A 14,920-nucleotide genomic window follows, 5' to 3' on the forward strand; every position below is an offset into this window, starting at 1 on the left:
AAATAGTCACAACACTGCAAGTAGTTGGCAATACTGTAGGTGAGACAGTCTCTTTTACGGCAGCTGACTGAGAAATTGAAGTATACTTTAAGCACTGACATCAATAGCTATATAGAAGAATGGGATGGCTCTAGTTACTGTGAATAAAAAAACTTCAAAGACCTCATTGTTCTCACAATGCTAGTGATGGCTCCATTTATTGAAAACTTTTACATGCCATCCTTATGTTAACCTCTTCAGATATTCTGATTTAATTAACTTGACAATCCTGTAGACAGACAAAGCATCATTACCTTCTTTATGCAGGGGAGAAAACTGAGGCTCAGAAAAATTCATCAATTTACCCAACATTATGTAACTACTAGTGGCTCAGTGCACGAATTTGTGCACATTGAAAGAAAATTAATTAGAAGAAATATTTTAATATCACTATTCGCCCTTTCTCTACAGTATAATAGAAGTGTCAACCAAATTCACCATCCACAATGACAGATGGAAACACACGTGTGCAATTGGTGCCAGCAAAAGCTTTATATGTATTGCACATAGGTGAATCAACTTAGCTTTTTATAGATATAGAATAAACTTGCTAAATTAGACCAGCTTTATGATTTAGCTAAACTTTTTCCAGCCCAGTGAAGCACCCCAACTTCTCTTTCAGGTAATTGTCAGCAACACAGCAGTAAATATCAACATGAAGCAGATTATTATTGTAGATCACACAGGGAGAACAAAGGGTAAAATATTTAACTGCAACAGTGTTTGACTATATTCTGTGCAGTGAGAAAATCTGAAGTCATTTTCAAGGTCCACCATTTCTTACTTCTTTTCAGTCAGGTCAAGTTTCTAAGCTTTCTAAATCTCCATTTTCCAGCTAATAAAAAGAAAATAGGGGAAGCTGAGTGTTGCTTTGTGGGTGCCAGGTGCACGGTGCTGTTTATTATTAACTGGCCTGTTGCTAGGAAGAGAAAGTTGGGCGTTGCTACGTGACATCATTACCTGGTGCCCACAGCCGCAGTTTCTGGGCTGGGATGGGCTGTGGGCCACATTTTGCACCATGGGGTCTTGGCAGTATTAGCTACGATTTGGTGTGCTGTTACTCTTGGATGGTGATGGGGCCTGTGTCCCACTTGGGGGAAGCCAAGTGTTGCTTTGTGGGCACCAAGTCCGTGGTGCCGTTTCTCTGTAAATGGCTAGTGCACATCACGGCAGCTCCTGTATTGAGTGTCTGCCCCCTGGTGGTCAGTATACATCATAGCGACTGGTCAGATGGTCAGGCACTTAGCATATTAGCCTTTTTTATATATATATTTTCAATCAGAAATTAAATATATATATATTTAATTAAATATATATATATATTTAATTTCTGATTGAAAATTTGGGTGGAAAGGTCTTCTTTGACTTTCTCTCAGGGCCATATTGTGTCTAGTAAGTGACCCATATATTTCTCTATGACTTAAGGACAGAATTTTATTACCTTAGTTCAGATAATTATTAGAAAACGTAATTCTTATTTACCAGGAGAGGGGGACACATTGACCTCACATTAAACTATCCACAAGGCAAAATGATCTCAACCAACAGCTTCACCCAATACATTTACCAAAGTTAACCAACAAAATAGGCCTTTTGAGTTCTATTTCTTTTTTTCTTTCGTAGTCATGAGTCTCTGAGCATACACATGAGTAATATACTTCACTGTGAAGATGTTGCACCATAAATAAACCTCATATCTCAAGTGACTGGCTTCACTTCAAGAATTCAGCTACTTATACCAAGAAAACTTAGTTTGGCAAAGCTGCGCTTGTTTTAATCTTCTATATCCTCTGACTCCATAGTTCACATTAACTCTATTTGTGCTTGAGAAACTTGGTAATACTTACCAAACCTTGCATTTGTATTTGTGGTATCTACTAACATGGAAGTTAATATAACTAAGATAGAAATGGCATAGCAATGATATTTCTAAAGATTTCCTCCGACTACTATATTGTAAAGCAAACATACATTTTATTTTTATTTTACTGGTTGTTAAACTTTATTTTTATTAACCAAAATGCATTAATATACAGGGGGTTGGTTCTGTATAAATTAGGGTTCCTTATTGTATTAACAGTAGGAGATTTGAGAATCCTTTGAAGTTATTTTGTGTGTATGTTTATATTTAAACTAGAGGCCCAACACATGAAATTCATGCACTGGGTGGGGGGGTCCCTCAGCCTGGCCTGTGCCCTCTCACAATCTGGGAGCTGTCTGACTGACTGCTTAGGTCCGCTCCCTGCCTAAGCTGTCCGTTGGACATCCTTAGTGCTGCTGCGAAGGTGGGAGAGGCATCCACCACTGCCGCTGTGCTTGTCAGCCATGAGCTGGCTTCTGGCTGAGTGGCGCTCTCCCTGTGGAAGCACACTGACCACCAGGGAGCAGCTCCTGCTTTGAGTGGCTGTCCCATGGTGGTCAGTGCGCGTCATAGTGACCAGTCGTTCCGCTGTTTGGTCGATTTGCGTATTACCCTTTTATTATATAGGATTTTTGTAAGAATAGAGCTCATAATTGCCATCAATATCCTCAAAGAGGTCAATGAGTACCTGTGCTGCCCACCAAAAAATAATGAAGGGCTACGAGCTTACAGTAATGTTAAAGTGAACACAGTCTCTGGTGGTTACAAAAGAGCCACGGGATGTAAAATACAGTGTACGAAATGTAGTTAACACTATTGTGCTAACTATGTGTAGGCGTCATTTGGGTACTGGAAATATTGGGGGAAATACTTTGTAAAATATATGATTGTCTCACCACTATGTTGTACACTTGAAACTAATACAAATAGTAAATATAAACTGTAATTGAAAAAAACATATTGTAAAAAATTTTTTAAGAAAAAAGTTAAACATTGCCTCCCAAGTTAAAAGGTGTTATTTTTGTTACTATATTAATAGTGTTTCCTTCTTCTCTTAAACTAGGTTTCTTTTCTCCCAATGCTATTCCACTCATGGGCTTTTCCAGGTGTTTTCACTATCTTTTTCTAACGCTATATATTTTTACATATACCTATTTGTCAGTTGCAGTTAAGATATTAAATTCCTTATTTTTTACATTTTTGCTACATACTCTAACATGTTATGTTTTCTATATTTACAAAACATACTTTCTTACTTCTACAAAAACTTTTAAATAATGTACATGAAGATTTATATGCCATATATACAAATAGCCAAAATAAAGAATAAAAGATATAAACAATCAGGTACAGAAAAAAGGAGGAAAACCTCCCAGGAACAAGGAGGAGACACACAGCTATTAGTTCTGAGATTTTGGCAGCCAAGGCAAAACAGAAACATGAATGATTACATAGCTCTCCATATTTGATAATAAAAAGCAAACCTATTTTTCAGAACAGAAGAATTTCTGGCACTAACTTCTATGAAGAATATTTCCCAGGCCTCCTGGACATTGTTAACACTCCTCTCAAGAACTTTATTAGCCTCTCTTCCCTTCTACCCTTGCCCTTTCTTTCACACTAGTAAACACTTGACTGGGTTGCAAATTATCAACAGTTTTCAGAACACTCTTTCCCACAGGTTCATGGATACCACTAAGATCTTTCACTGATCAACTCGTGTTCCTGATCAAGTCTTCTTGGCCATCCCTCCTTGATAGCTGAAGAGATGCTTCACATGGGAATGTGGCCTAGGAAAAATGAGTTTGGGAAATGTTATTAGTCAGAGCATATATTTCACATGTCTCTTTTGCTTATTACTCATCATGCACATCCTTTTTTCTAATTAGGAAGTAACAATCATATCAACAGTGAGCTCTCTGGAGACTTCCTGAAATGTATACCTTCAAGGATATTGATTAGGAAGAGATTTATTAAATCAGTTAGAGGCCAGAACTTTAAAAAAAATGCTTAAAAATATATTTTTATTGTTCTCAGAGAGGAAGGGAGAGGGAGAGAGAGAAACATCAATGATGAGAGAGAATCATTGACTGGCTGCCTCCTGCACACCCCCTACTGGGGATTGAGCCCACAATCCAGGCATGTGCCTTTGACCAGAATCGAACCAGGGATCCTTCAGTCCACAGGCTGACACTCCATCCACTGAGCCAAACCGGCTAGGGCAAGAACTTTTTCTAACTGGTGGCAGAAGAAATCAGAGAGATGTGAAGTATGAAAAGGATTCAACATGCTATAGTAGGTTTGAAGATGGAGGGGGTCATGTGAGAAGGAATGCAGGTGGTCATAAGGTGCTGAAAGAGGCCCCAGCTAAGAGCCAGCAAAGAAACAGGACCTCAGTCCCACAATAACAAGAAACTAAATTCTGCCAATAACAGAAACAAACATGGGAAAGGACCTTGAACACAAAATGAGAATGTTGTCAACTGATTCTTGATTTCTGCCTTGTAAGACCCTGAGCAAAAATTCTAGCCTCGTTATCCTAGACTTTCAACCTACAGAAATGCGGTTGTTGCTTGAAGTTCCTGAATTTGTGATAATTTCTTACACAGCAATAAAAAAGAATGCATTGAAGCTTGTGTCTTTTTTCACTGAAGTCTAATCTCATGCCTATGCACTCTGCTATAGAGGGTACATTTATGGAACTGAACAAAGAATAAAATAGAGGAATGAAGGGCTGCGATTATTAAGGGAAATATATGTGGTGCTTACAAATTTGGAATTTATTCTGGGATAAGTGCGAAACTCTTAAAACTTCCAATCAGGAATGTGCCGGGATTATGCGTGTGCTTTAGAAATAGCTCTCTGGCCGCACTGTGGAGACCTGGTGTGGAGGAGCGGTTACTTTGGCTGCACAGTAAACATTCTGGTGGGGGAGTCTGGGGGAAACAAGAAAACATTAGAATAAGCTGTCCAATAGGGCAGCTTGGACTAATTTAGCTGCAATGAGGAAAGAGACAAATAGACAGATTCAAGGACATTAAGGAAGCAGAATTGGTATGTGGATATAATGATAGGAAGGTCTGTTTCAAACTGAGCCTTTCCCCTACCCTGTCCCCCTCATTCACCTCAACACTCCTCCCACCACGCTGTTCTACAGGAGCTATTTCCAGAGACGTGAGCCTACTCTAAAGGTGGAGGGGCCAAGGCTCTTATATAGCTGGGTTTAACCCAGTCTGTATGTCACACTTGGTTGGACTGGGGTGGTCACTAGATCCAAGTTTTACTAATAAGATTCTGTTTCATAAGTTTTGAATTGAGAGTAAGAGAAGCTAATCTTGGTCTCTTTTGATTGGTTGAAACTGAGGAAATATAAACTCAGAATGGTGGAATAGTCATGTGTGTTGAGAAATAGAGACATTGGACTGAAGAGCAAGGTATAGCCAACATATAGAAGATGTGCCAAGAAAAACAAAGACTAACAGGTGGGGGGAGAGAGAGAGAGAGAGAGAGAGAGAGAGAGAGAGAGAGAGAGAGAGAGAGAGAGAGAGAGAGAGAGGAAGAAGAAGAAGAAGGAGGAGGAGGAGGAGGAGGAGGAGGAAGAGGAGGAGGAGGAAGAAGAAGAAGAAGAAGAAGAAGAAGAAGAAGAAGAAGAAGAAGAAGAAGAGGAGAAGGAGGAGGAGGAGGAAGAGAAGAAGAAAGAGCAAAAGGAAGAGAAGGGGGAGGAGGAGGAGGTGGAGGAAGAGAGGGAGAAAGAGAGAGGTAACTGTAAGGCCAATTAATTTTCTTTCTTTTTTCTTTTCATGTCTTAGTAGTTTTATTTCCCCTGTGAGCCTCTCCGGTGCCCTAGCCCCTCTTCCTGTACTCTGGAACAGTCTCTGGTGTCTGTCCTGGCTCTGCTTAGAACTGCAGGTCTAGGATGTCTCAAAGTGACCCCTTTCCCCCTCTGTCTTTAGTGTCCCCATAAGGGAGAGGGCTTCCCTGTTTCAAACATCCCTTATGGAGGAAATAAGAGATCCAAGTGTCACTTGTCTTTCCAGGCAGCTTTGTTTCCTACTCTGGAGCTGGGGTGGGAGAGAGGCCTTGTTGCTTTTTCTCCACCAGTCATTTGGGGGTGCGGGGGTGTCAGAGTCAAAAGCAGTCTTGGGGAAGACTAAAGCCTGAGGACTGAAAAGCCTTAGTGCAGATGAGCAGAGTTAGAAAGCCCACTCATTCCTTGTCTGCTGCATTCTGGGCCAGCCGTTTAGTCAAGATCAAGGTGGAATGTGCTGGGTTCAGGGATCTCAGAGCTTTCCCTTATCCAGCAACTTCCGGAGCCCATCACAGATCTTGCCAAGGTGCTGAGTGAAGTCAGGCCCGGAGAGGGCTGTGAGCAGGCTTGGGCCAGAGAAGTGATAGCACACACAGCGGCTGTGGCTGTGTGACTTGGGCGTGAGGTGGTGCTGACCAGCACCAGCAGTATGTCTCGGCATGGGTCAGCAGGACAGCCAGCACCGTGGCCTCGAAAGGGAGGTCTAACTCGCCAAAGCTGAGCGCAGTCATGGCGGGCAGCCAGGGCCAGCTCACTGGAGCCCAGGCATCCACTGCGGTGCAGCATGGCCACCTGGACAGCCACCTTGATGAGGTCCTTGATGACCCGCTGGGCCTGCGGCCGGCTTTGCGTGTACTCTTTGGACACACAGTAGAGCTCATCTAGCGCCTCACTGCTTGTCTCGTACATGAAGAGATGAGCCACAGACCGACCTGCCATCTTACTCGGTAGCTTCTCTGCTTTGCAGTGCCAGACTCTTTGAGCTGAAGGACTCCATGGTTCCTACTCTCTGCTCAACCTCTGGTTCTTTATACAGTCACCAAGAAAGTGTATGGCCCCAGAGCCTCCTGGAAGTACGATATAGGTCAAAAGGAATAGATTCTTTGAGATGATAAGGAGGGATTACATAGACCCTGTTCTCAAATTGTTTATTTCTTTGCTTGCTGCCCAGTTCCTTGAAATCTTGTAAAGTACAAATGGCTAGGGTGTGGGATCAATGGAGAAAGTTCTGAAGATTGAATGAACTTAAAGCTGGAGATGCCAGAGGCAAGCCAGAGACCAACAGACCTGAGTGTATCCCTGGAGTCTCCAGGGAAGGCTGGTGCGATGGAGCAATATTACCACGAGCATATGCTTCCAGTGCCTAAGGCCCATTCATTTTCATTTCCTCATTTCAATTCCTGGTGAGGTCCTATTGCACTCCCTCCTCTTGGGTTGTATGAGATTCTTATAACAAACTAGAGGCCTGGTGCACGACATTCATGCACTGGGGTAGGGTGGGGGCGTTGCCTAGGTGTCCCTCAGCCTGGCCTGTGCCCTTTAGCAGTCTGGGAGCCCTTGGGGGATGTCTGACTGAGGGACATCCTTAGCGCTGCTGCAGAGGCGGGAGAGGTTCCTGCTACAGCCGCTGCGCTGCACTCGCCAGCCCTGAGCCGGAGTCTGGCTTGTGGCTGAGCAGCGCTCCCCGCCTCCCCCCCCCCCCCACCCGCGACCCCACTAGGGAGCACACTGACCAGCAGGGGGCGGTTCTGCCCCTTCGTGGTCAGTGAGCGTCATAGCGACCGTTTGCTCCGTTCTGTCAATTTGCACATTACCCTTCTATTATATAGGATTCCATGTTGGTGTAGAAATGGATTTCTGTTATTTGCAACAAAAGGGGGCCTTACTTGAATCATTTTGATAGTATAGTTGCCATCTTTAATTTTTGATCACTCAATTCATTCTCCCATGATTCTAGCAATAACACTTCAATCATTTTTTTATTTTTTATTTTGGAGCCACTTGCTTTTATCCTAGCCCATAAGGTTCATCGGGGCCAACCCCAAGCCATAGTAATTAGGTCAAGAAGGGAAATATGATCCATACTCCATCAGCAATATTTGCTAGAACTATTGAGAGGTTGTGAGAAGTTGAAGCATCTTTCCCCACCCCCCACCCCCGCCCCACTACAAACACACACACACACACACACACACACACACACACACACACACACACACACACTGAGATCGCTTAACTAGTAAGGATGACAGCCTGGAGCAGCTACTGGTCATCTTGCAACCAGAAACAGAAAACCTTCCTGAGAATTAAACCAATACAGAAGGCAGAACAAAAGGCAGAAAAAACAAACACATTCTGCATACATCACTTGATCACCAAGATTCATGTTTCTAAAGCTCTTCAGTTAATTAATTCATCAATAAAAGTCCTTTTTTTAACGCTAGTTTGAAGTGAGCTTTTTGTTTTTATAACCAGGATGTTCATATAAGCATGGATATTATTTCTCTGTATACCTTTGAATTGGTGAAGTTTTATTATGTATACCTACCACTAAATGCCTAGCACTCTATGCAATCTAGTAGATGCTCAGGAATATCAGCTGATGCTGAATGAAAACAAATGCTTCCAGCATGTCATTCTTGGACATGTCTTTTTACAGTCTTACACCCCTTCATTAGAATAGTCTGCCCCGTCAGTGTCCCATCATCAGTGGATTTCAGTCAGAAGGATTAGATGAAAAGGTTTATTATTTAAGTTCTTGATATTTCTTGCCGCCATAGCCAATCAGTTACAGCATTTGTCCTCCAAATGCCAAATCCTAAGTAGTGTTTCTTTCTCCATCTTCCTGGCACCATCTTAATGAGAACTCCCCATCTGAATCAGTGTAATAGCCTCCTGATGGATCTCCATGTCTCCAGACTCTTCTCCAACCCATTTAACACGATGTAATAAGCAATATCTATCTAGTCATGGTTTCTGGTTGTGGTTGTTACCAAAATTATTGATTAAAATTAAAATCTCCACATCTGTGAAATCAGCACAGTAATATTAACAGGTACTTACATTTTCTTTAGTACTAGCTTTATACTTGGTGCTTTATCTAATTTAATCTTTTACTTTAAAAATTTGAGATACTTTAATATATATATATATATATATATATATATATACATATATATATATATATATATATATATATATATACTAGTTATATATATACTAGAGGCCTGGTGCACGAAATTTGTGTACAAGGTGTGAGGGGTGGGTCCCTCAACTCGACCTGCACCATCTCCAATCTGGGAGCCCTCAGGGGATGTCCTACTGATGGCTTAGGCCTGCTCTCTGTGGTTCTCTGCTCTCTGTGGACCTGCCTGCTCGATGCCACAGGCCCTGCTGTCTGCTCTCTGCGGGGGCCTGCTTTCCCTTTGCTGCTGCGGCCAGGGGAAAGCAGGGCCCTGTTGTCTGCTCTCTGCTGGGGCCTGCTTGCCCCTCACCACAGCAAGGGCTAAAAGGACTGGGGGACTCCGGTGGGGCTAAGGGGACTGGGTGCCGCCATCTTGTGGCTATGGGTGCCGCCATCTTTGTGATGGAGTGACGGTAATTTTGCATAATACCTCTTTATTAGATAGGATATTTACTGATTTCAGAGAGGAATGGAGAGGTAGAAGGAGATAGAAACATCAATGATGTGAGAGAATCATTGATGGGCTGCCTCCTGCTCATCCCATACTGGGGATCGAGCCCACAACCTGGGCATGTGCCCTGACAAGGGGAGAGAAGGGGCAGGGGAGGGAGAGGGGGAATCAAACTGTGACCTCCTGGTTCATAGGTTGACCCTCAACTACTGAACCATGCTGCCTGGGCAATAATTTGAGGTACTTTTAAAAGTAAAGAACCCAAAGCTTAGAGAGCTTAAACAACTGAACTAAAGTCACATAGTTAGCTGGTGGCTGAGATTATATTCAAACCCGGATGCCTGACTTCAAAGTCTTTGTTTAATTTCCTTGCGATTACCTATTGCATCTCTCTACTACATAATTCTTGTATTTTCAGAGCTAGAAAACATACTAAATATGACCCTTTTAACTTGGAGAAATTAATAATAGTGAGTCACAAAAGCTGATTAAAGAAAATGTCCCAACACCCTGCTGCAGATATTCCACATGCTGTTTTCCTCACAGGTTTGCAATTTTGTGAAAAGTAACACATGAGAAAGTTTGCTCTCAGAACTGTGGGATGTGGCCTTTACTACAAAATGCCTGCTCTCAAATTCAGACCGTGTCTCTGCCCACCAGGCATGTGTCTATGCATATGAAATCCAGAGAAGGTTACTCTAATGGACTAAATTGGGATGCTTTCCAAGGACTCAAAGTCATGGGACAACACATCTTAGCCTAATTTGATTTGATTTGGCATAGTTAAAATGTTTTTGTTTTGTTTTTTACAAAACGTTTACATTCTTATATATTGGTGCGACTAAGCAGATCTAGCTATGTATTGCCATTATTTGCTTCATGCCCAGTTAAGAAGAAAAAACTCACAAAGCAACAATTCCTTCTTCACAGAAAAAGCTATATTTATTTCTCAAAATACCTGATTTTTGGAAGTGCAGGGAGAAAACCTGTAATGGCTCTTTGAAAATCTCATTTCATGATGTGAGTGTAAGGCATATTTCTTGTCATGGAGAAGGGATTGCTGGCGCAGACAAACTCAACAGGATTCTTTATATTATGCCTTAAAAACTCTGGCTAGAGTCCGCCATTATTGATTCCTCAGAAGGCAGAGAGTGCTAAGTACGAGTATTATTAAACTTTGATGGAGATGAATTCAGAAGTGGATACAAAGTCAAAGATTACAAGTGCCCAGCGGACACTGGAAAGGGTCTTGGGCAAAGGAGATTCTGAAATGAGTTTCAAATATGTCATGATTTCCATCAAGATAGCAGCCAAGATGGGATGAGAGAAAAATAAAAAGGAATCCTGGGATCATGTTGATATCTGCTTTCCCTGGTCCTCTTGCAGATGAAGTTTTTGAGGTCTCTCATGTGCAGAATCAGACACCTCTGTCTGATGGTACTGATCCATACACCCTCTAAACTGGGCTGTGAGCGTGGGCTCTGGGCTCATGCCATCTGTACTTGAGTCTCAGCTTCGTGTATTCCTTTAATGAATTCATGCAAGTTGCTCAGTCTCCTGTATTTACCAAACACTTGCCTAGCAATTACCCTGACCTAGGCACTGTTTGAAACTCTTCATACTCTTATAACAGCCCCCCACGATTGTTATCATTCTCAGTTTACAAATCAACTTGGTCACAGAGACAGTAAATTTCCCGAGATATAGGATAACAGGGCTAATGGGAGCCCGCAGCCGGCCCAGGCAGTTTGGTCTGGAGTCAAAGCTCTTTACCACCATGCTAAACTGTGGCACACAGCCATTCTTCTTCATGGCTGCGTGAGGCTTAATTGCGCTGATGCGCACAAAACGTCCTACAATAGTAAGCACACAGCCACAGTCAGTGTGTGGGGTCTGGAATTAGTTTGTTGAGGTAAAGCTACATGTCTTCTAGGCCCTGGTGCTACTGAGCTTTTCCAAACAGTCCATCCAACTGACCCTGTCCACACACGTGGACTTCTGCTTTAGTTTTCCCATTTGACATTTCTGTTTCCAATGGGACGGTGACCCAGACCTGACCTCCAGTGCATTTGGCTGGGCTTCAGACTGTTTTTGTCCCTGGAACCAGGTGTGCATGGTCACAGGTCTGATGTTCCAGGTTTAGCTACACTTCACTTGTTGATTTACCCCTGCATGTCCTTGAGCAGGTTTATATTATTACTACATAGGAAGGTTTTTGGTGACCTGAAGTAGCCCGGTAAATTAGAAAAGAAATAAAATTAAGAGTCCCAGACCCGGGTTTGAGTCTCAGCCTCCGCAGTGTGTTTGTTCTTGGGAAAGCCAGTTACCTGCTTTGGGACTTGGTTTTCTCATTGGTAATAACAGGAATAAGAATTTCTATTCTCAGGGTCATTGTTAGGAATTAAACATGATAGCTTATGTGGATGGTGGCTATATCTAGCACTGTGATCAACAAATTTCCTTTCTCTCACCTTCTAAAAGTAAAGAGGAACTCAAGTCTGGAAAAATAACTCAAGTTAACCTTAGCATCAGACAATACACTCAGGTTCTCATATCGCTATGGACTGGGATTGCTGAGCAATACTGGGACTCACCAAAGCTGATGGGGTCATGCATGGCTTACATCACTTTTGAGTACTTGCAACTAAAATAAGCAGCATGATAATGTTTAGAAACCATTATATTCCATATGTTTGTTCATTCATCTATGTATATGTGTTCTCAATGTTTATACTTATAATGTTATTGTTTGTTTTGTTTTAATAAGATGCCCAGTTGTTTGTGCTTGGGAATCCTAAGAAACAAATTATTCAAAAGAAGTCCAAGTAAAGAAAACATAGCATAAATGCCACAGAACACAATCATGGATTTCATCAGGGCTGAGAACATGGTGAGAGTAATGGAATTGTAGGGTTTTCCTGGATGCCTGAGAAAGAGCCTGGGTCACAATTCCCTGCTGGCAGGGGGCAGGGGAGGGGGCGTTCAGTAACTGCAATCATACAAAACCAACACTCCCTGCAAAACTGAGCAGGAACCTCTGAGCTTTACATGTTGCCATTAATTTGAAAATAGCTACTTACTAATTTACAGTCATTTTTTGGTGATATTTAAAGAAAGTGGAGAGAAAATCTAATCACTGAAACTGGAGACTGGCACAACTCCATGTGCAATTGGTTTAGTGAGTGTGTCTGATGATTCTTTATGTACTTCGTTCTTTGTACAAGATATTTCTTAATTATGCAGAAACAGATAAACATGCTTTATTGAAGCAGGCCTTGCATGAACTGAGAAGGAAAAATGACCAGTGGCATTTAATCTGAATTGCAAATACAGTAATTCCTCAAGTTGGTCTACATTCTTTTATAACTAAGATTGTGAGTTCTTGGTTCAAGTGCCAAAAAATTGAGGTGAATAGTCTGATCTTAGTCACATTAGGATCTATTGAATGAAATTTATGAAATCTTTTTTATAGTTACTGCATTTTCAGGATGATATTGCAACTATAGGTATTGTATAAAAAAGTTTTCTGTTCATTTCCTTACCAATTTGAAACATGTGCATCAGGTTCAAATTTCAGGTCTTGAGTAAATGTATCAGGAGGGGGTCCTTGTATTTTTATCATAAAGTCATTTCCTGCAGAGACTTTTTCAGGGTCTGGACCCAAACAGGGACACAGGAAGACCAGGGAGAGATAATGAAGCCTGTTATGTGAAATCCATTCAAATATATTAGTACTAACATATTTTAGTACTAGGAATTATCTTCTATGAGGGTACCTCAACTCTCTGGCATTCTTTGCTATAATTCAGCTTTGTCTTTAAAGGCTCCTAAGCAAATTGGCGCCAGGTGTGAATTAAAGGAAGGGCCAGAGCCTGGATGGAAGCTGGGCTGCTTCTGACAGTCCTGGTCTTGTTGTGGGTGGTTCTCCTTCCCAACTGTTTCTTCTAGATGATCATAAAGAAAAAGAAACAATGAATTAGAGGATGTCTGTCAAAGGCTCTGCTAGTATTAAAATACTTTATTAGAGTTAAGTATTGGAATAGAATCAAATATAGTTTGTTGTCTCTTCATGTTTGGGGTAAAGCCATCGAGACAAGTTCCTGGTGACAGGGAGGAAATCACACACACACACACACACACACACACACACACACACACACACACACATATGCATGCGCATGCCTACCAATAAAGATACAAATAGTTTGCTTCTTACAAAATACTTGGACAGTTTAAGTCCCCCGGGTTAATGTCTCTTCCCTTAAGTTTGGTATTTCATAATTTTCTATGTACAAAATACAGTTTCATATTCTCCCTGTGCCCTACATTGCTTTCCAATATTGAATGATATGAAAAGTCAAGCGACATTCAGTTAACCCACATCTCTAAATTGTCCAAAGGGATTGAGCACTTCCTCTTAAAGTGCCCCACAACACAGAGCATTCTCGAGATGCTGATTGGGAAGGGAAGAATATTGCAGACAAAAGAAATAGCAAGTTTTAAAATGGAGTCAAGAAAGTAAAGCAGTCCAAAAACGTACAGTTCAAGGTAAAGAGGAACACTGACGTTAGTTAGACAAATGGTACACTAAAGGTCATGATGGATTTTGTAAGCCTTGCAAAAGAGTCTGGAAAGCAATAAAATGCATCATTAACTGAAAAAAAAATGTCAAGCACATTTGTACAGAGACTTAGTTTACTGAAGAGTTGTGTAGTCATTGATGCATTCCAATCTGGGCTGTTTTGATCAGGTGGTCATTTGTTGAGAGAGAGGCTGGTGACACAGATAATGAAGATCTGGACACTCCACAGCAGTGCTGTTCGCACACTTCTATACTGTCAGTAACCATTCGTCACATGGCTATTGAGGACTTGAAATAGGCTCCTGCAAAGAATGGTAATTGCCTTAAGAGCAGTGGATAGTGAAGGAAAAACAGAGATAGCTGTATTGGGGATTAAATGCTAGGAAATATGGCAGAACTCCCAAATCCATTGTGCAAATGCAGAACAATATTAAGAAGTCCAGTGGCCACAGGACACACCAAATCTACGAAGTAAGTGTGTCAAAGTTCAGAGGCATATTCCAGCACAATCTGGCAAGAGTTAAGAAGCAGGGCAGGCTTGTAGAAGAGTCAGAAAAACTCTTTTGAAACTGATTCATTAAAGAGAGTTGTTTTAGAATCACAAGTTGTACTCCCATAGTTTTATCTTTATTGTTCTTAAAGGAGAAACAGACTGAAGTAAACACCCTTTTACCTATAGAGGATTGAACTAACCAAGAGGAAAACAAACTAGAAGATACCTTTAGTGTCTTTCTTCTTGTACATCTAAAACTGCTGGCTGTCCACTGGTAAATATTTCCCACCCCAAAATGAGCACCATTTATAAATGAACTAGTGGCCCGGTGCACAAAATTCATGCATGGGGGGAGGTGTCCCTCAGCCCTGCACCCTCTCCAATCTGGGACCCCTCAGGGGATGTCCGACTGCCGGTTTAGGCCCGATCCCATAGGACATTCTTCCCGCAATCCAGGACATTCTTCCCGCAATTCTTCTTCTAACTGCTCACCTGCCTGCCT

General features: G+C 41.8%; 1 protein-coding gene and 1 pseudogene across 2 annotated transcripts in view; both read right to left on the minus strand.

The window, feature by feature from the left end:
• Positions 1-6,180: 6,180 nt before the first annotated feature.
• Positions 6,181-6,705, minus strand: LOC308242131 (tumor necrosis factor alpha-induced protein 8-like protein 2; annotated as a pseudogene). Its single transcript has one exon. The product of its transcript is annotated as a tumor necrosis factor alpha-induced protein 8-like protein 2 (transcript).
• Positions 6,706-12,580: 5,875 nt separating this feature from the next.
• The window catches only part of PTGER3 (prostaglandin E receptor 3), a 109,028-nt gene continuing 106,688 nt past the window's right edge, over positions 12,581-14,920 (minus strand). Inside the window, exon 4 of the mRNA XM_080655476.1 lies at positions 12,581-13,287. Within this exon, the coding sequence (XP_080511602.1) occupies positions 13,197-13,287 (91 nt within the window). The 3' untranslated portion in view covers positions 12,581-13,196. The remainder of the gene's footprint in view (positions 13,288-14,920) is intronic.

This window comes from Plecotus auritus, assembly GCF_963455305.1.
Source record: "Plecotus auritus genome assembly, chromosome: 2".
NCBI classification, from domain to species: Eukaryota; Metazoa; Chordata; class Mammalia; order Chiroptera; family Vespertilionidae; genus Plecotus; species Plecotus auritus.